Source organism: Pteronotus mesoamericanus, unplaced genomic scaffold, assembly GCF_021234165.1.
Source record: "Pteronotus mesoamericanus isolate MK-2021 breed Mesoamerican mustached bat unplaced genomic scaffold, CSHL_Meso_final contig_78, whole genome shotgun sequence".
NCBI classification, from domain to species: domain Eukaryota; kingdom Metazoa; phylum Chordata; class Mammalia; order Chiroptera; family Mormoopidae; genus Pteronotus; species Pteronotus mesoamericanus.
Window position 1 is genome coordinate 9996070 of NW_026555258.1, and position 20961 is coordinate 10017030.

The 20961-nt window shown below is 36.5% G+C and overlaps 1 protein-coding gene and 1 non-coding gene across 4 annotated transcripts in view; both read left to right on the plus strand.

Moving 5' to 3' along the window:
• Positions 1 to 20961, plus strand: part of RC3H2 (ring finger and CCCH-type domains 2) — a 47260-nt gene that overhangs the window by 20741 nt on the left and 5558 nt on the right. Inside the window, exons 7-21 of one of the 3 annotated variants that reach the window (XM_054584418.1) lie at positions 3442 to 3642; positions 4091 to 4223; positions 4329 to 4447; positions 5683 to 5795; positions 7845 to 8153; positions 13855 to 14069; positions 14652 to 15082; positions 16303 to 16473; positions 18194 to 18340; positions 18664 to 18877; positions 19383 to 19467; positions 19733 to 19814; positions 19899 to 20033; positions 20281 to 20388; positions 20484 to 20632. In XM_054584418.1, the coding sequence (XP_054440393.1) occupies positions 3442 to 3642; positions 4091 to 4223; positions 4329 to 4447; positions 5683 to 5795; positions 7845 to 8153; positions 13855 to 14069; positions 14652 to 15082; positions 16303 to 16473; positions 18194 to 18340; positions 18664 to 18877; positions 19383 to 19467; positions 19733 to 19814; positions 19899 to 20033; positions 20281 to 20388; positions 20484 to 20632 (2612 nt within the window). The remainder of the gene's footprint in view (positions 1 to 3441; positions 3643 to 4090; positions 4224 to 4328; positions 4448 to 5682; positions 5796 to 7844; positions 8154 to 13854; positions 14070 to 14651; positions 15083 to 16302; positions 16474 to 18193; positions 18341 to 18663; positions 18878 to 19382; positions 19468 to 19732; positions 19815 to 19898; positions 20034 to 20280; positions 20389 to 20483; positions 20633 to 20961) is intronic. The other 2 variants (XM_054584419.1, XM_054584420.1) reach the window with 2 other exon arrangements.
• LOC129079737 (small nucleolar RNA SNORD90) lies at positions 3890 to 4000 on the plus strand. The gene has a single exon (XR_008530098.1). It is a non-coding gene; the product is annotated as a small nucleolar RNA SNORD90 (small nucleolar RNA).

Genomic DNA, 20961 nt, shown 5'->3' on the forward strand with positions numbered 1-20961 from the left:
ATACTACCTGTTGGAAATGAGAACAAATGTGAAGTTGTCAGCAACACAATGCAACATAGGAAATGACTCTTGAGATAGTGAAAGTGGAGTAAAAAAGCCCAATTCATTTGTATTTACTATCTTAAAAGGGAGTAAGGAACTATACACTGAAAACTTCATAAGAGTAAGTAAATGTTTTAACTTCCCCGTTACTATTTTTATCTTAGTCTCTGTGTGATGAGATTAAAGCTTTTAATCTGAAGATGGCCTATATGCTGTTTTAGGGACAACTAGAGAGTAAAATGTTGAGGCGATTTCCCCATTTCCCCGCTCTGCATTTAGGTGGTGTTTTGTTTTGTTTTTTTGGTGGAGAGGGCAGGGAAGAATGCCAAGATAACTTAGACACAGTTTCATCACCTAAAATGGGGCTGTGGTGGGTGACAAGTAGTGAGAGAAGTGGAATCTAGGCTTAATCCTTGAAGTTTCTGCCTGCTACAGGAGTATAAAGGTTGCTGGCTGAATTTTGAGAAAGGCTGAAGGACTTGGAAGTAGAAAGATCCTTTGACTTCTATGAAACTGAAACATCTAAATTTGAAACCAACACTTACTTAGGTTATTTTTGCTGGTTTTATAGCCCCAAGAATAAAACAGTACAGACAGAAAAAGTTTTGTTTTGTTTTTGGCAGAGTATTTAGTTTGAGATAATAATTAATTGATTATGGAAATATGTTCAAGTAAGTTCCCTTATCTCCACTAATGAGGCTTGGCTACTATCTGCCTGCTATTGTAATGCTTGATTTTGTGTCCTTAGGACAACATTGAAATGAATCTGTGGTTCCTCAAACATTATGTTTTTAGCTAAGCAGCCAAATTACAGAGATCATTTGTCACCCTGAAGTGACTGACTAGGTTCTCACATTATGTATTAGTGATTTAATGGGAGTTTTCACCCATAGGTATTATACTGATTTGTGGTTTTGGTTGTGCATACACATCTATAGCTGCTAATGATATGTGACATTTGGATAACATTAGTTTAGAAGTTTATTTCAATTTTATGTTCTCATTTTATTCTTGTGGCCCTGTGGTTTAAAATGTTAAAGCAGTATTTAGATGGATACAAGGATATCATACTGACTGAATTGCCAGAAGTCTTCTCTGTCAGGTGGCGTTTATTCCAGTAAACTCACTGTTATCAAAGGTCTTTTTCCTGACTTTCTAGGCTTAGAGACCTAAATTTTGTTGGTGCGTACAGTGGATTTTTTTCCCTCAGGAACAGTATCACCCTAACTAAGGTCACATATCTATTGTCAGTTTCCTTATTTGTAATGAGAAGTACAACTCTTTTTTCATTGTTGTTGTTGTTTTGTTTATTTTTTTTGAGAAGTGCAACTCTTAATTGAATTCTCATGTTGTAGATATTTTTCTGTAAAAGAGTCTCAACCCTTTGCTTGCTTTTAGCATGAAATCAGGATAAGGGGAATTAATGATTCTGTTTAATGTATTAGTTCTCAACTGAAAAAACACATGAGAACCACCAATGGAGATTTAATTAAAAGTATGCATTCCTGGGTCCCATCCCCAGATATTCTGATTTGTTTTCTCTCATGTAGGACTTGAGCATTCATATATATTTTAAATTAATGTGGTCTTCAGGCCAAGGGTTCTGATTCAATAGACCTGAAATTACAGTTTTCAAAACTCCATGGCTGATTTTGGTGCATCTTAATAGAACTTTAATAAGACCAGTTTCTCTTAGACACCTGTGTTTATATTTACTATTCAGGTAGACAGATGCTTAAGCTGCCCAGAAGGCACCCTGTACTGTGCTTACAGGGTGGTTAGAAGAATGCTAACATTCTCTGGTTCTTTGGGTTTCTTTTCTTATACTTTTCAGAATGATAATTCCTCCTTTTATTTCCTCAGTGTTTCTTTAAGTAGGTTATGGAATAGTATGGATTTTTGTGACTTCTCAGTTATACTCTGCACTTTCTTAAATTATTCCTAAGATCATGTCGATTAGAACTCTGAGTGCCCCACACTTTCTATACTGTACAATAGTTACATATTCCCAAAAAGAATTGTGAACCAATGCTATTAACTCCCAGATGATAGCTTGATGGCCCCATTTTCATGTTTTGGGGGGCATATTACTGTTGTCTCATGTGCCACAACAGCAATAGAAATAACCAGTGAAGTGGTCTAGGATATTTCCATTGTACTGAAGAGAATATCATTGTTTTAAGTATAAATGATTTGTCCAGTCTAAGTTCCAGACCCTGAACTAGCAGTCCTGGGTATTCTGAATCATAAGTTTCAAATTTTACTGTGGCCATTAGCAGGTTTTAGTGATTCAGGAATAAGTGTGCATCATCTCTTGTGGAAATTATTTGGCCATGTACCCACCTGATTGGATAATAACAGTTTCACTAGGACATGTGAAACTCTGTAACTTTTGAATTTATTTTAGCACTTAAGTGAAGTATAGATTAATGTTGTCTAAATATCCTAATGGTCATTTTTGTGGTGGCAGGAAATTTCTTAATCATCATGTGGCGGTGCAAATTGGCTAGGATGATCATGATGTTCCTTTGCTTAAATGTCCTCAGTGGCTTCCCATTTTCCTCACAATAATATCCAAATTTCTAACTATAGTATACAAGGCTCTCTTTGATTTTTTTTTCCAGCCTCCTCCATGTTAGGCTTTAATTCTATGTGCTCAGCTCTTTCATGTTTCTGTTTTACCACTTGCTACTCTTTCTAGAATTCTGCTTCTTACCCTTTTTTGCCTGTGGAACTCCTATTCAATTTTTTGAGACTCAGTTTATGTAGGTTTCAGCTGGGGAAAGCCTTCTCCTGATACTCGTTCTCTCTCTCACCAATCAGATTTAATTTCCTTTCCTTTATATTGCCATAAAACAGTGATTTTCAATCTTTTTCATCTCATGGCACACATAATTACTAAAATTCTGCAGCACACCAAAAAATATATTTTTTGCCGATATGACCAAAAAAATAGATATAATTCTGATTCATTTACACTGGATGGCTAGCGTTGTGTTGGCTGTTGTCATTTTTTAATTTAACAATCTACAGGAAAAAGATCAGTGCCCCTGACTAAACAGTCAGGTATTGCATGTTTAAAAACTGCAGCATGCTGGTTGAAAAACTGCTGCAGAGCCTTATAATAGCACCTATACTATAATTTTATATCTCTTCCCTACCAGCTGTTGAGCTCATTGGAAGGAGGTATGACTATGTATTAAGTTACGTGTTCTGCTTTGTTCCAAAAAGAATTTGTGGTAAAGACATTTTCTTCTTTGTATTGTCTTTGCGTAGTATCTGATATGCAGTAGGTTCCCCCAACTCTGCACCCCCCAAAAAAGGATTTAGTTGCGGGGGAGGAGGAAAACAGATCTGATGGGTTGTGGTGTTTTTTTTCCTCTCCTTTATATTGTTTAGGTTACCAAAAGGGATGAAGACTCTTCTCTGATGCAGCTAAAGGAGGAATTTCGGAGTTATGAGGCATTACGCAGAGAGCATGATGCCCAAATTGTTCATATTGCTATGGAAGCAGGACTCCGTATTTCACCTGAGCAGTGGTCCTCACTTCTATATGGTGACTTGGCGCATAAATCCCACATGCAATCTATTATTGATAAGGTGTGTGAATTCAGAGATGCTGATTTATATTGTTACTTTGGAGAGTACTGGAATCTTCTGAAGGGACTAAAGAGACAAACAGTTGGTGATTTCCTGTGTTTTTAAATATCAGAATCCTATAGATTCTTTTTTTAATTTTCAAAATGAACTAAGAGAAGCAACTACAGGATATTAACATAAAAGCAGCCAGGCTTACAAAGTCGGTCATTTACCTCTCTTGTGACTCCAGAGAGTTAATACATCTTACAAATAATTTTTCCGAGTGTCTAATGATGAATTTCATAGGGCAGATTCTGAGGTGAAAATCTGATTCACCGTTGATACTCATACTATGGAATCTGAAGACACTTGAAAAACCTATTCAGTATGTTGATTAAATGAAAGCATTTGAATATAGCTGTGTCATATAAGAACCAGAGTAAAATCCATTTTGTCTTCTGTTTGTTAGCTGCAGTCTCCAGAATCATTTGCAAAGAGTGTCCAGGAATTGACCATTGTTTTGCAACGAACAGGTGACCCAGCTAACTTAAATAGACTGAGGCCTCATTTAGAGCTTCTTGCAAACATAGACCCCAATCCAGGTATGTGGGAAAATACTCAGTTGCTTGCTTAATACTTTCATAACAACAAAAGAGAGTTTTTGCTAACAAATCACTCCTTCCCTTCTCCTTGCTGCCTTGTTTTAGATGCTGTTTCACCAACTTGGGAGCAGCTAGAAAATGCAATGGTAGCTGTTAAAACAGTGGTTCATGGCCTTGTGGACTTCATACAGAATTATAGTAGAAAAGGCCATGAGACCCCTCAGGTAAGCACCTTTATTGTACTTGTGCTGTTATCTGTAACAAAAGTTCATCCTTAACACTTAAGCTGTTTGGCTAATGGACTCTGTGACTCTACTGTCTCATAAGTTTTCATTGTCTGTTCTTTTAGGAGAAACTCAAGTTTAGTGTACGTGATAAATAATTCATAGCACAAAAAGAGTTTTGAGAGTATCTTGAATATAAGTTCATTGCAGATGTCTTTGACCAAGTATAGATTGCTGATTCCTTCCAAACATTTTGCCTAATTATTTTCTAATGTGGAGAAATTGTCACTATTTTCTTCATTGCCATCACACAATGATTTTCTGTTTGTACGTGTGTGGAATTTGAATTTTTAAGTATTTTCAGTGTACTTTAGAAGGAGTTATTTAAGGTGTAAATCATTTATTCTAATGATAATGTCTATTTTCTAAGTTCTTTATATTCAATATTTTACATATATTATTTCTGATTCTTGCAGTCACCTGCAAGGTAATTCCTAGTCCCAAGCTGAAGTTTAAAGAGATTAAATGACATATCTAAAGTCATGGTGGCTGTAAGTGACAGAGTAGGGATCAAATCTACTTCAAAGTGATCTTTCCAGTCTTCTGTTCTTATGTTACTAGAAGACGTTATGATATTCAAATATTAAAGATAAACTTTTCATCTTCAGGTCACAAAAATAACAATGACATTTTAGATTTTGTTGGAAATCATAGAGGTATGATGAGGTTTTTGTATTTTGCCTCATTGTTTGCGTGAACTTAAGTCCAAGCCTAAAAGAGAGTTGTACCCTCAAGTTGACAAATACATATTTCTTAATTTTTCACTTTCAGGGGAAATCATATTTACATATCCTGGGAAAAGCTTAAGTGAAGAAACTAATGACCTTGATTGGTTTTTTTAAATTGTTGGTTTGATTTTAGTATCATGATTTTAACACAGCAATGAGTTGATGAGAAAATATTTTATTTTCATGTATATTATGTTGCCTGACAAATAAATAGATACAGCATTTGAACCAGTTTCAGAAAAGCCTCAGAAGAATGCCTAAAATGCCGACTCAGTGTTGTGCCACATAACTCTTAACAGGAAATGATGGAATAAGTCATTGTTTTAACACAAGAATTACTTATCTAGTGTGAAAACAAATTGAAGGTGTAGTCATGAAATTTTGAAGTCCCAAGAGTTAGTAACACCTGAAATCTTCACTTGCCACACACTGATTTTCTTTTTGTAGCCCCAGCCAAACAGCAAATATAAAACTAGCATGTGCCGAGATCTAAGACAGCAAGGAGGGTGTCCACGAGGAACAAATTGTACTTTTGCCCATTCTCAGGAAGAGCTTGAAAAGTAAGTTATGACTCTTTGATACTGGTTTAATTTTTGGTCATTATGAAAATTAGATACAATCTTAAAGTTTGTGATGAATTTCCAAGGTGCAGTTAAGTAACTTGTTGCTTCCGGGAACAAGATTAACATGATAAATGGCTTATTTTATTCAGGGTTAATATTTTAGATCATTATACAGCTGAAATACATGTTTCTGCTAAGCACCTTTGTAGAATGAAAATACCCCTACGTGCAATCTTATTTGCTCAGGTTCGGTTGAGGATTGACAACAAAGGCCCAGGTAAAATGGTAAAGCAATTACATTTTATTTTTATGACTTTTAGTCTTTAAAAGAAGTTTTTTTAAACAGTGTGTAAGGGGAATTATAGATATTTCAACATTGTCTTTTTTAATCCTCCCCAGAAGACATTGCTTATTGATTTTAGAGACAGGGGATGGGAGGGAAAGGGAAATATCTGTTGGTTGCCTCTCACGACCACGCACCCACTGGGACTGAACCTTCAGGCCAGGCATATGCCCTGACTGGGAATCTAACCTGTGTTTAAACCTTTCAGTTTACGGGTTGACTCTCCAACCAACTGAGCCATACCAACAAGGGCTGACTTTTGGTCTTTCTAATATTCTTTTTTATATATCTCCTTTTCTTTTTCTCTTCCCCTACTAGCAGTTCCTTTTTCTATGTCTGTTTATCCCAAACATAAAAGTAAATTGGATATAAGCTTTATTATGTATTGTCTAAGTTTTTGTTGTTTTGTTTTTTAACCGAAACACTCATCACTGAGATTTCACTAAAGAATTGATGCCAACCTTTTTACTGAACAAGTGGTCTGTGTATCAGCTCTCAGTGGACCTCTCTCTTTTGTTTTTAGACACTTTAAATGCAATTTGAGCTCATTTTGTACTCTTATACATCCTCCTCTTCTACCAGCTCTCCCCAGTATGCCTTGGAGGCATATGGTCCAGCCAGTTAATATATGTTATGTTATAGGAATTAACTTTGACAGCTTTCTTTCACCTGCTTGTCTTAGTTACTAAGTTCTATCAATTCAGTTTCCTATATATTACTCAACTCTTCCTTCATCTTTCCATTCCTATAGTCCAAGCTGTCATCCTCTGTTCTTCATCCATAGTTGCTGCCCAGCTAGTTTTCTTAAAGCTGCTGTTGTCCACTCCCAGCCCCATTATTTCCCACAAAATAGGGAAAACTTTGCTGTGAGGCTGTTAGATAATGAAAAGCTTAGATGTTTTGTTATTACCCTGTGGATAAAGATATAAAATCTAGATTGTGGCCTTAAGACCCTACATCTCTAGTCTGTACCCACCTTTCTGATACCATCTCATAAACTAATCTATTTATGTAGAAATGAATTTTAGTTTTTATTTTATTTTTTATTTTTCGAGAGAGGGGAAAGGAAGGAGAAAGAGATGGAGAGAAACATCAATGTGTGGTTGCCTCTCACACGCCCCCTACAAGGGACCTGGCCTGCAACCCAGGCCTGTGCCCTGACTGGGAATCAGACTGGTGACCCTTTGGTTCATAGGCCAGTGCTCAATCCACTGAGCCACACTAGCCAGGGCATAGTTTTCATTTTGTTTTTTTTCCTTTAAAATTATATAATACTTGAACAATTTGGTAACAACGGAGAATTTTTTCAACTCTTGCATACCTTTCTCTTCATGGTAAATTTCCAACTAAATTTTGTATGGTTTCTTTCATTTTTACAGAGTGTACTTCATATTCCAGTTAGACAAAATTTTCAAAAGGATCTCTTCCCAACCCTTCAGAAAGCTTCTTTGAATACATCTATACTTTGCTTGCTATATTAAGTATGTGCCTACATATATGTGCGTGTGCACACATAAGTGAATGATATATGTATTTTCATGTTTTACAGCATAAGTGTGATGTAGACTGTGTATGATATTTAGCAGAAGAAACTTTATCAAAGCTGTTTCCTCCTTTTTAAATATTTTCCCATAGCGTTTTTTTTTTTTCCAGGTAAGATTCCATGAAATATTCACCAGTGTATTTGATTGTTTTTAAAACAGGTATCGACTAAGGAACAAAAAGATCAATGCAACTGTAAGAACATTTCCTCTTCTAAATAAAGTTGGTGTAAACAACACTGTCACAACCACAGCCGGAAATGTCATTTCTGTCATAGGAAGTACTGAAACAACGGGGAAAATTGTTCCAAGTACAAATGGAATTTCCAATGCAGAAAACAGTGTTGCCCAGCTAATCCCACGTAATGCTGACAGTGCATTAAGAGCTCTGGAGACTGTGAAGAAAGTGGGGAAAGTTAGCACTAATGGTCAGAATGCTGCTGGGCCTTCCTCAGAGTCTGTAACTGAAAAGTAAGTATTAGGTAAAAATGCTCAATATGAGTTACTTAGACTTTAGAAAGTCCCAGGTATTTTATTTTTCCCGAGGAAAAGCAGTTAATAGAATTTTTATGCAGAACGTTTCATGTAGAAAAAGCACTAACTATAGCAAAATTTGAGTTCTAGTCCTGGTTCTGAAGTTGAATAGCTTTGTGACCTTAGAAAGTCACTTAAGCTTGGTTTTTAAGTTTACAGTTTTCCTCAACTGTAAACTGAAGGGGTTGGACCAGAATTCAGTTTTTTCACACCTTCTTTCCTTGAACTTCAGGATTCAGTCCATAGAGGTGCCAGAAAGGAACGAAGTAGAAATCTAAGCAGGTGATTTGCTTGCGCCTCCATCCCCTGTTTTTTGTTTGTTTGTTTTTAGGGAGAGGGGGAGGGAGAGAAACATCAGTCAGTTGCCTCTGGTATGCAACCCAGGCATGTGCGCTGACTGGGAATTGAACTGCCAGCCTTTTGGTTCGCAGGCCGGTGCTCAAGTCGACTGAGCCACACCAGCCAAGGCACCAGCCCCTGTTTTAATCAGAACAGGTTTTTTTGGGTTGGCCAAAAGGTTCATTTGTTTTTTTCCGTAAGATGACTCTAGTGACACTTAGTTGTCTTTAACTTCATTCAAAACAATTTTGTTAGATTGTATGGTGACAGCTTTCATATCAGCATGCATTAAAAAAAACTTACCAGAATCGGTAATTTTTTGTGTAGCCATTTTAATATTGAAAATGGAAGAAAATACACAGTATTTTTGGCATACCCTGCTTTATTATTTCAAGAAAGGTAAAAACAACCAAGACGCAAAAAAAAAAAAAAAGATTTGTGCAGTATATGGAGAAGGTGCTGTGACTGATTGAACGTGTCAGATGTGGTTTGCAAAGTTTCATGCTAGAGATTTCTTACTGGATGACGCTCCATGGTTAGGTAGACCAGGTGAAGTTGATAGGAATCAAACTGAGACATTAATTGAGAACAGTCAACGTTATAACACATGGGAGATAGCCGACATCCTCAAAATATCCAAATCCGTAAAGTTATTGGTGAAAATGAAAAATGTATCTTTTATTTTATGGAAATATTAAACAGACTTTTTGACCCATTCAGTACTTTATACTATTTAATGATGTGTAGAAGTTATGAGGGAAATCTTTGGAGTCAAACTGTCTGGGTTCAAATTCTGGCTCACTGTTTCCTAGACGTTTGATTTTAGGCCACTTATTTAATCTGTTTTCCTCAGTTTATTCATCCAAAAATTAGGATAATGATAGTACCTACTATTATTGTGAGGATTAAGTGACTTAATACTGCAATGTGCTTTGAACAGCACCTACCACATAGTACTCAGTAAATATCAGCTATTATTATTACCTCCATTATTGTTGGACTTCAGCATGAGATTTAGTTTGGCAAAGGGGCTTTGGTGCTTTTTTAAAAAAAAAGTTTTAAAGCTTTCAGATGACCTGAAAAGTCACTTCCACCTCTAAAATCTCATGCTTTGGGTATTCTTTTATCTTAAAGGCTAAGTTAAAGCATGTTCAAATTTTGTCATCCATAGTGTGTGTCTGTTATATGCCTACTAGGAAAAAAGGCACACAGCAAACTTTTGATGATTTCATGTAATAAATATGAACTACCATAATAATAAATATGGTAGGTAAACATTTATATATTTTATTTCTGCATTTAGCATGTGATAGGGGAATTTGTTTCTTAAAGGGTCCTTACAGTCTTCCCTGGGGGAGATTTTACAAATGATATATCAGAGAACATAGTCTAGTTAGCAAATGTTACTTGCACACTCATTCTGAATCCTTTTTTTGGCACTCTTGAAGACACACGATATGTATGAGATATCTCTGTCTTGTAGAAACTTATGATGATACAGTTTTGGAGACAGTGTTTACATAAATGAGGGAATACTGGCGCTAGCTAGATACAAAAGGCCACATAGTGTATGATCCCGTTTATGTGACTGTCCAGAATAGGCAAATCCATGTAGACAGAAAGTAGATCAGTGGTTTCTGTGGCTAGGGCTTGGGGGAGAAGGGGATGGAAAAATGTATGCTAATGAGTACAGGTTTTTCTTGAGGGTGATGGAAGTGTATTAAAAATTAGATAGTGGTGATAGTTGCACAACCCTGTGGATATACCAAAAATCACTTAGGTGTATACCTTAAAAGGATACATAATATCTCATTTTTTAAATGATAGGGAAAAACTTCTTAATTTAGTATAAATAAATAAGTTATTTATTTAATCAGGAATTATGGATCTTCTACTATTAGTGCCAAACATAAGGCCAACTGGCATAGTAATGAAAATGAACTAGATATACTCCCTGCATCTGTAGGTCTTCTAGTGTAGCTCGGAGACAGATGTAAACAGATGCCATATAATATATTCTGAAAGGTACTGCCATTAAGTTGTGTTCCAGGTGTTCTTGGAACATTAAAAAAGAATAATTCTACAGGGAGTTACTGTGAAAGAATTCTCAGAGGTTAAGATGATGAGCTAGTTCCAAAAGTATGGACAGTTAGGAAGAATGGACTTCATCGGTAGAGAAAGGGGCACAGGTGAAAGCATGTACATTTGAGGGGTTGCTGCAAAGGAGAGCCTCCAGTCCTGTAAGTCACCTAGAGCTGTAGTGACCCAGCCGCCTGACTGAAAGTTGACTTTTCCCTTAAGTCTGACTTTTTGGGATAGCTTGCATGATTTCATAAGACTGGAAACCTTGTCATGGATTTTGATGCCTTCTTCCTGATATCTCTAAGGGTTTGTCATCTCGAAGTGCTTATCCGTATTCGCAGTATATATATTTTTACATGGAAGGACCACATAAACACCTACCATAGTGCCTAGAATGTGCTTAGTAATTGCTCAGTAAGTATTATTGTTATAAGGAAATCCTAATGATTTCCTTTGTTGCGTTTATTTAACTTCAAAGACTAAGTGCAGCTCTAAAATACAGTGGTACCTCGGTACCTGTCATTAATTTGTTCCGGAACTCATGACAAGTGCCAAAACCCACGAGTACCGAATGCCGAATGATGAAGCGTTTTCTCTTATGGGGCGGCATCATGACTCCTACAAGTTCTAGCAAGTGCAACAAGTCTCGGGCAAGCACTGAGTGCAGAAACAATTTTTTCTCATCAAAATGTAGTGACTACAGGGTTTGATGAGTCCTGAAGCCAACAAGCACCGAGATGTGACTGTATCTTTAAACTCTAAGCCAGTACATTTCTACTTATATTATTACACCACAGTTCTTCATTTTCTACATTTTAATACACAATTACACATAGAAGTAAACATCTGCTGGACCAGTCTACTGTACTAGACTTAAAGGCAGCCCATTCTCCTTATTGTTTATACCCCAGCTTTAAAAGAGCTTCTCTAGTTTGAAAAAACCTCTCTAATCTCTAATCTAGATACAGCATGTTGAATTCCTGTATCATTAACAAGATCATTTTCTTGAGTCGCCACATGTCTAAGCTCTGCTAAAGTTTGACTTTTTTTCATAATTCTAAAAAAATTTTCAATTACACTTGACATACAGTATTAAATTAGTTTCAGGTGATAACATAGTGATTAGACATTTATATAACTTACAGTGATCACTGGATAAATCTATCCATCTGACACCATTCAGTACTACAATATTATTGGCTATATTTCCTGTTGCTGTACTTTATATGCCAGTGACTGTTCTGTAACTACCAATCTGTGCATCTTAATTCCTTCCCCCTTTACACCCATCCTCCCAACTCCCCCTCTCATCTGGCAACCATCAACATGTTCTCTGTATCTGTGAGTTTGTTTCTGTTGTGTTTGTTCATTTATTTTTTTTTAGACTCCACATATAAGTGATATCCAATTTAATTTCATTTAACATAATACCTTCTGAATCTAATGATATTGTTGCCAATGGTGAGATTTCATTTATTTTTATGACTGAGTAATACTCTTTTGTACATATGTACCACCTTTTTTTTCTTTTTTTTAAGATTTTACTTATTTATTTCTAGAGAGAGGGGAAAGAAAGGAAAAAGAGAGAGAGAAACATCCATTGGTTGCCTCTCATACACCCTGAACTGGGGACTTGGCCTGCAACCCATACATGTGCACTGACTGGGAAATGAACCGGTGACCTTTTGGTCCACAGGCGGGCACTCAGTCATTTGAACTATACCAGCCAGGGCTATATGTACCACTTGTTTATCCATTCATCTGTTTATGTACACTTAGTTTCTTCCATATTTTGACTATTATAAACAATGCTGCAACAAATATATGGGTTCATATGTCTTTTCCAATTAGTGTTTTTAGGTTTCTTTGGATAACATCAGAGTGGAATTGCTAGGTCCTTCTTTGTCTCTTGTTACAAACTTTGTTTTAAAAGTCTATGTTTTGTCTGGTGTAAGTATTGCTGCTGTAGCTTTTGTTTGTTTGCTTTCATTTTTATGAAATATCTTTCTCCATTCCTTTCAGTTTTTGTGTGTTTTTCCATCTGAAGTGAGTCTCTTGTAGGCAGCATGTATAAGGGTCTTATTCTCTTATCCATTCAGCCACCCCCTGTCTTTTGGTTGGAGGATTTAATCTATTTACATTTAAAGTAATTGGTGATAGGTACATAGTTATTGCTACTTTAGTATTCATATTTTTTATCTTATTTTTTCTTAAAGAAGTTCTTTAACATTTCTTGTAACACTGTTTTGGTGGTGATGAATTCCTAACTTTAGGAATTTAGTCTTGTCTGGGAGAGTTTGACCTTTTTCTAAAATTTTTATTTTTTGATTTGAGAGAGAGGAAGGAGGAAAGAGAGAGAGAAAGAAACATTGATTTCTTAGAAGTTCCATTTATTTATGCATTCATTTGGTTGGTTCTTGTATATGCGAATGAACCTGCAACCTTGGTATATCAGGACTATGCTCTAACCAACCGAGCCACCTGGCCAGCACCAAAAGTTTGACTTCTTAAAAGTCATGCCGACCTCCTGTGGAGCTGATTGTTTGGTGACTCAACAAAGCGAATCCTTTATATTTAAAAAAATAAAAATAAAAATGTGTGTATTTTCCATTAATTTAATGAGTAACTATTTCATTGGCATTTTTGTTTATCCAACAGATACTTACTATGTTGCAGAAACAATTTCATTTGTCCAACAAATATTTTCTTAGTGCCTTCTGTGTACCAGGAGCTGTTTTAGGTTCTGGGGATATAGCAGTTAACAAAATGGACAAAATGGCCATTTTTCAATGTGTTTATATTTCAACTAACCTAACTCTTGCTAGAACAACCCTCCCTTAACATGCCTGTCTGCTTTGTCCCAAAGAATAATATTGGTAGACTATATTGCTTCTGTTGAGAACTTACTGAAAAAGAATTTTAAATTTCCAATAGTAAAAATTTTTGTTCAAAGAACAAGTAAAAAGGGACTTATGGGTTACATTAATTTGTGGGATTTGTTTGGATTTCTTTTTGCTCTCATCAGAGATCTGTTATTGATGTTGTGAATTAGCAGTATAGGGTAGCAATGAAATTCATTGCCTTATTTGTTACTGTGGAAATATCTAAAATATCTGTTAGTTTCACTATGTAATTTTATGAAAAATTCCTACTGAGGAAGACTGAAGAGTTATAGACAGTGATTTATTATTTGCTTTTTGTTGAATTTTCTTTCCAGTAAAATTGGTTCTCCACCCAAGACTCCTGTAAGTAATGTAGCGGCTACCTCAGCTGGGCCCTCTAATGCTGGAACAGAACTGAACTCTGTGCCTCCAAAATCCAGCCCATTTATCACTAGAGTACCAGTATATCCTCAGCATTCTGAAAACATTCAGTATTTTCCAGACCCAAGGACTCAGATATCCTTTGAAGTCCCACAGTACCCACAAACAGGTAAGTAATTTTAGATAATTCTAAGGGAAAAATAACTAACATAGAGAAACTGCCCTAAGAATGTATAATTATACATACAAATAGTTTCAAAGTTCTCAATCTTATGAATCAAATATAGGGTCCATGGATGAGTTTTAGTGAGTTCTGCAAATCTTCTGAAGTGATATGCAAAATGTTTAGTTTATATACTTAGGTGTAACTGGAAAGACAATGCACAACTTACATAAATTTTGACAGAGGCTTTAACCTCGGCTTCCAATAAGGTTAAGAATCAATGATGTAACTCGAATTACTTAATTCAAAACCTGTGGCAGTAGATGACCTAGAAGGAACTTTACCAACCATCTGTTAATAGCTCTGTCAGGTGTTTTTAGGGAGCAGTTTAACCAAGTAATGAACATGAATGATTTTCATATAGTGGTGTCTTGAAAGGATGTAGTTTCTTTCAGAAGCAGGGGTAACTAAAGTAAGGTCAAAGCTCATTTTATTTTCCCACATTAAAGACTACTTTAGACTTAAACCATTATGAAATGTTCGATTTTACTAAGATTACATTGAATATTCCTCTTTCCAATCTTCAAGGATACTACCCACCACCTCCAACGGTACCAGCTGGTGTGGCTCCCTGTGTTCCTCGCTTTGTGAGGTCCAACAATGTTCCAGAGTCCTCCCTCCCACCTGCTTCCATGCCATATGCCGATCATTACAGTACATTTTCCCCTCGAGAGCGAATGAATACTCCTTACCAACCTCCTCCTCCGCAGCCATATGGACCAGTTCCTCCAGTACCTTCTGGAATGTATGCTCCTGTGTACGACAGCAGGCGCATCTGGCGCCCACCTATGTACCAACGAGATGACATTATTAGAAGCAATTCTTTACCTCCAATGGATGTGATGCACTCGTCTGTCTATCAGACCTCTTTACGAGAAAGATATAATTCCTTAGATGGGTATTACTCAGTGGCTTGTCAGCAACCAAGTGAACCGAGGACAACTGTGCCTTTACCAAGGGTAAGTGATGATGGAAATAGGAATGCTGTAGTGTAATGGTTAAGAACCCAGTGTCTGATGTCAGACCACCCAGGTATACAAGGCCTGTCCAGAAGGTATCCAGCCATGTAATATGAAAAATAGAGACATTTATTAAAGAAGATAGAAGATATAAGAAACATTGTACGTAGGACAATGGCGCCTCAGTCTCCCTCAAAGTAGGCACCTCGGGACCTCACAGTTCTCCCAGTCGCCATCAGCTGCCCCGTCATATTTTCCTGAGTCTCATCCATGGTCTGAAATCTCTCCCTTTCAAGGGTGATTTTAGTTTTGGGAAAAGCCAGAAGTCTCAGGGCGCCAAATCTGGGCTGTAGTGGGGGCTGGGTGATTTGATGTTTTGCCAAGAAACTCTGCGTAAGATGTGATGTATAAGTGGGCACATTGTCGTGATGAAGCTACCAATCACCAGTTGCCCATAGCGGCAACCTTCTGAATCATCCTGATAGTTTCCATGGAGGAATGTTCAAGCTTCATGCAAAATTTGATGCAGATTCATTGGTCTTCTCAGTCATTTTAAATGTGATGGCCACACAGTACACATGCTCAATCAATGGCATCTACCGGCCCCACTGACTAGTACAATGAAGTCATTTGTTCATGCATGTGTATTCCAGGCTCCTATCCTTGGCTGCCAGGTTATATCGATGTCATGCAAACAGTTCTCATTATATTAACAATGGCTGGACTTTTTCCGGACAGACCTGGTATATCCTGGCTCCTCCATTTATTAACTGTGTGGTTCATGGAAGTTACTTGACTTCTCTGTCAGTTTTTTAATCTGTTTGATGGAAATAATAGTAGTATCTACTTCATAAGGCTGTTGTGAGGATTAAATCAGGGAAAAACAAAGCTCTTAGAACTGGACCTGATACATTATTAATGCTCAATAAATGTTTGGATAAGAAATTGATGGGATGGTAAAAAGGAATCATCAAAATACAGGGAACAGGATCTATTTTCAGTGTCCCTGCATTCATACAAATAACTTTCCAAAACCCCAAAAGTGCTCATATTTTACTTTTAACATAACTTGACCCTTTCATTTAAGTGTGTGGAGAGTAGGCTAAGATGACTTCCCTATTGTAAGTTTTTTTAGCCCCCAAAAGATAATAAATTGTTTACATTATTTGCACAGAACCGCCCCCTTTATGATTAAGATTGTTTCTTTTATCGCCCCTTAGGAACCCTGTGGTCATTTGAAGACCAGTTGCGAGGAGCCAGTAAGAAGAAAGCCAGAACAGTGGGCACAGTACCACACTCAGAAAGCACCTCTTGTCTCTTCAACTCTTCCTGTGGCAACACAGTCTTCAACACCACCTTCTCCTCTATTCAGTGTAGACTTTCGCACTGATGTAAGAAAGGTTTTAGTCTCTTGATGTTGCAGGGATAGATCGAACAGCTGACTTCAAAGCACGCAGTCAAGCCAGGGTTAGCCATATTGGATATTTTGCAGTGGTTTGGTGTGCAGCTGTTTAGTTCAATAAATGCTGAGTCTGTAAGGACTATGGCTAGATGTTGTGAATCTCTGAAGACCATTAAGTCACAGTCCTTTTTTTACCAAGAATTCAAAATCTTTTCAGCAGCATAGCTTCCATTATTTTTATGGTTTTTATTAATAAGAAGATTTATATCTGCCATTTATTGAGCACCTACATGTGCCAGGCACTGTACTAAGCGTTTACATAATGTTATTTAATTCTCACAAAAACTTTAGGAGGTTGGTGTTATCCATACTGTGTAGGTTAGGATCCTACTCAGAGAAGTTAAGTAATTTGCCCAAGTAATAAATTCAGTCTATAAGTACCTGAGATTTGAATCTTGGTCTGAGATATTTCCTCCCTACTTCACAAAAGGTGTAGAAATGCCTACTGTATTATTCCTGTTGTTTGAAAGCACTGTAAGTTATTGTCCTTGTCATCACAAAACAAGTTTTTGTACCAGGATCATTTCAGTATACCTTGGTGTTTTCAGTACTGTTATATATAGAGCACACCATTAATTTTGTTTTCAGTTCCTCCAGTTTATTCTCCATCCCTAGAAGTTCTAATATAAAAAAATTTTTTGAATCTCTTCATTGTGAAAACTTGTAAACAAAAGTAGAGAGAATAGTATAATAAATTTCCATATTCCCTCACCTACTTCCACAATTATCAGTAAACCTTATTTCATTTGTACCCCCTCTTCCTACTGGATTATTTCTAGACATCAAATATTTTCATGCATGAATATTTCAATAAACCACTGAATTTTTAAACTAGATCCAAATTTGTCTCATCAAACTTAGACTTCTTCAGACCAGGTAAACATCTTGACAACAGAGTGAAAGATTTGCCACTTGCTTAATAGAAAACTGTATTTATATGTTTTGTGCTTTGCTTTAGGAAATAAGTATTTCCCTGAGACTCAGATCTGCTATTAGTTAGTAATATGACTTGGAATAAGTAATTAAACATTTTTGGCCTTGAGTATTTTTATCTATATAATTAATAAATTAGATTTAATGATTCTTACAACTTTATTATCCTTGTTTTACAGTCATTTTTGCAGTCTTTTTAAAATTTATACAGTTTTCCTTCTAGTTCCAGAGCCTTCTTTAAAATTTTTTTGTTCTTTATTTAATGCTGTATGGTTTATCAGTTGTTTCCTTACGTACACACATTACTCTTTTCTCGAAATTATATACTACTTTAGGACGTGGACTGTAATCTACATGTGTCTGAGTATGTCTGTTTCCTTTTTTTTTTTCCTAAATTCATTTTCTGGAGCACCTCATACCAATTTATAGGCATGCTGTAAATTATATGTTGATTGGTTTTAATCATATCAGTCAGGGGTTCCTTATGAACACTTAAATATCAAAGTAAAAAGAGAAGGCATTCTATTTTCTATTAATAAGTAATATAAATGCAAACAGTAAAAATAGTATTTGTTATTTATGACAGTTTTTTATATTAGTTACTGAAGATTTAATTGTTCACTGTGCCAGTCCTTTGTATTCTATACTAGTAGTTACAAGTTTGTAAATTTAAGTTTCTTACTAATTGGCTATGCCTTTTTCTTTTTTTAAATCAGCTCTCTGAAAGTGTGAGTGGGACAAAATTTGAAGAAGATCATCTTTCCCATTATTCTCCCTGGTCTTGTGGCACCATAGGCTCCTGTATAAATGTCATCGATTCAGAGCCCAGAGATGTGATTGCTAATTCAAATGCTGTGTTAATGGTATGAATCAGGGGGCTGGGAGAATATTTTGCATGTTGATTCAGGTTTTAGAATGGATGCTTTCACCTTCATTCTTGCTATATAACTCATCTGTAAGCAGCAGAGTTATATTTAGGCAAGTCTGAACTAAATAGAATTTAATGTTTAAATTATCTGAGCCCAGTTCGGTGGTTTAAGATAGATGTTGGATTATCATTAAGCTCTACAGCTAGTGTTAAAGTTACCAGAAAACTTAATTACATGCCTTTTGAAAGCACATGCTTTTAGTACTAGCTGAAGTAATTGCCAACAGTCCTTTTACTGATTTTCTTTGCTTTATGCAGGACCTAGACAGTGGGGATGTTAAGAGAAGAGTACATTTATTTGAAACTCAGAGAAGGACAAAAGAAGAAGACCCCATAATTCCTTTTAGTGATGGACCTATCATCTCAAAATGGGGTGCAATTTCCAGATCTTCCCGTACAGGTTACCATACCACGGATCCTGTCCAGGCCACTGCTTCCCAAGGAAGTGCAACTAAGCCCATCAGCGTATCAGGTAATCCATTAACTAATATCTCACCTGATATGTTCTAGCACTGTGTTTTTAAGTCCTCATTGTTTTTTTAATGGGAGATGAGGTCTACAAAGAGCAGCGCTTCTCACTCTTTCATTTTTTTTTTTTTTAATTACTTTTAAAGAGAGGGGAAGGGAGGGAGAAAGAGGAAGAGAAACATCAGCAGTTGCCTCTCACATGCCCCCAACTGAGGACCTGGCCCGCATCCCAGACATGTGCCCTGACTGGGAATCAAACCAGAGACCTTTTGGTTCCCCGGCTGGCGCTCAGTCTACTGAGGCACACCAGCCAGGGCTAAGTCTTCATTTTGTGAGGTATAGAACATTTCCTTCCATTTAACAACTACAATAAACTCAGAATTAAATGGTTTAGCCAGGAGAACATGACTAGTTGGAAAAAATATAGATCTTTTTTGAAAAGTATCCATTTATATCTATATCCTGATTTTTCACTTTTCTGATCATTGTTTCTTTCTACATTTCTATAGATTATGTCCCTTATGTCAGTGCTGTTGATTCAAGGTGGAGTTCTTACGGTAATGAGTCCACATCATCAGCCCACTATATTGAACGGTAAGGTTACCCTTAATTCCTTAGGATTATCTATTCTCAGATTTGTATGTATCCTTAGAGTACAGACTCTATACCTAATTATTCATAAAGTGTGCTTTGCTAGTTTTAACTATATAACAAATTTCTGAAAAAAGGTTTACATTTGGAATAACTGAAACTTTCAGGGTTCATCTGTTACATAAAGCAGATAGAGTATGTAGTCATTACTTCTTTAGTTGCTTCACTTATTTCACTTTTATTACAATAAATGTGTTTCTCTTTAAAGGGACAGATTCATTGTTACTGATTTATCTTGTCATAGAAAGCATTCCAGTACTGGAGACCTTTTGAGCATTGAACTTCAGCAGGTAGGTTCTGTGACACTAAGCTTTGACTTAAAGGGAAAAATAGAATGGTTGTTGGAAGTCAGCTTTACTTTTCTTTCCTTGTAGGCCAAGAGCAACTCATTGCTGCTTCAGCGGGAGGCCAATGCTCTGGCCATGCAACAGAAATGGAGTTCCCTGGATGAAGGCCGCCACCTTACCTTAAACCTTCTAAGCAAGGAGATTGAATTGAGAAATGGAGAGGTAAAGAAACAGAACCTATCAGCTTCATGGTCAGTGTATTTGTTGTGTGCTGTTGCTGCATGTAGATCTATACCATTAGTGTAGTTTAGTGTGCCTTTTTCTGATAGATACTTGCTTATAAAAGTTAAAGTAGCAATAAAACGGAGGTCCCAGATTTCTTAAATAATTCTTTAGATCAATCTAATTAATTTAAAAGGAAAGCCCCAGTTTCCACAGATATAAAATCAGTATTTCTTTTAAATTACAGAGTGATTATACAGAAGATGCAACTGATACTAAGCCTGATAGGGATATTGAGTTAGAGCTTTCAGCACTTGATACTGATGAACCAGATGGACAGAGTGAACAAATGGAAGTAAGTCCCACAGTTAGATACTCAGGAGGCTTTATTCCACTGGCAACTAAAGTACAATGCTTTCTCACTGAAGGATTAACATGTTATTTTCCTAGGAGATCCTGGACATACAGCTTGGTATCAGTTCTCAAAATGATCAGCTGCTGAATGGAATGGCAGTGGAAAATGGGCATCCAGTGCAGCAGCCCCAAAAGGAGCCACTGGAGCAGAAGAGACAGAGTTTAGGTGAAGACCATGTGATTCTGTGAGTGTTAGACAGAAAATTCGTAACCACGAATATTTAGAGCAAAATAGATGCAGTGTTAGTTTCAATTTTTGCTCTTTTTTATCCCATGAGGAGAACACCTTGTGTAATAGGCAATGTTTTGGTCAGTCTGAATTTTTAGAAGAATAGAGCTAAATTTGAACTAACAAAGTGGTCCATTTTAGTAGCCTGAAACTTTTTTCTTGAGATAAAAATTAGTCTTTGTGCTCCAGCATCAGTCAAACTTATAGACTATAAAATGGAGAATTAAAACCTACCTGAAGTGTTTCCCTTTTTAAAAATCTTACTGAGTTTTTCGTGGCTCTACT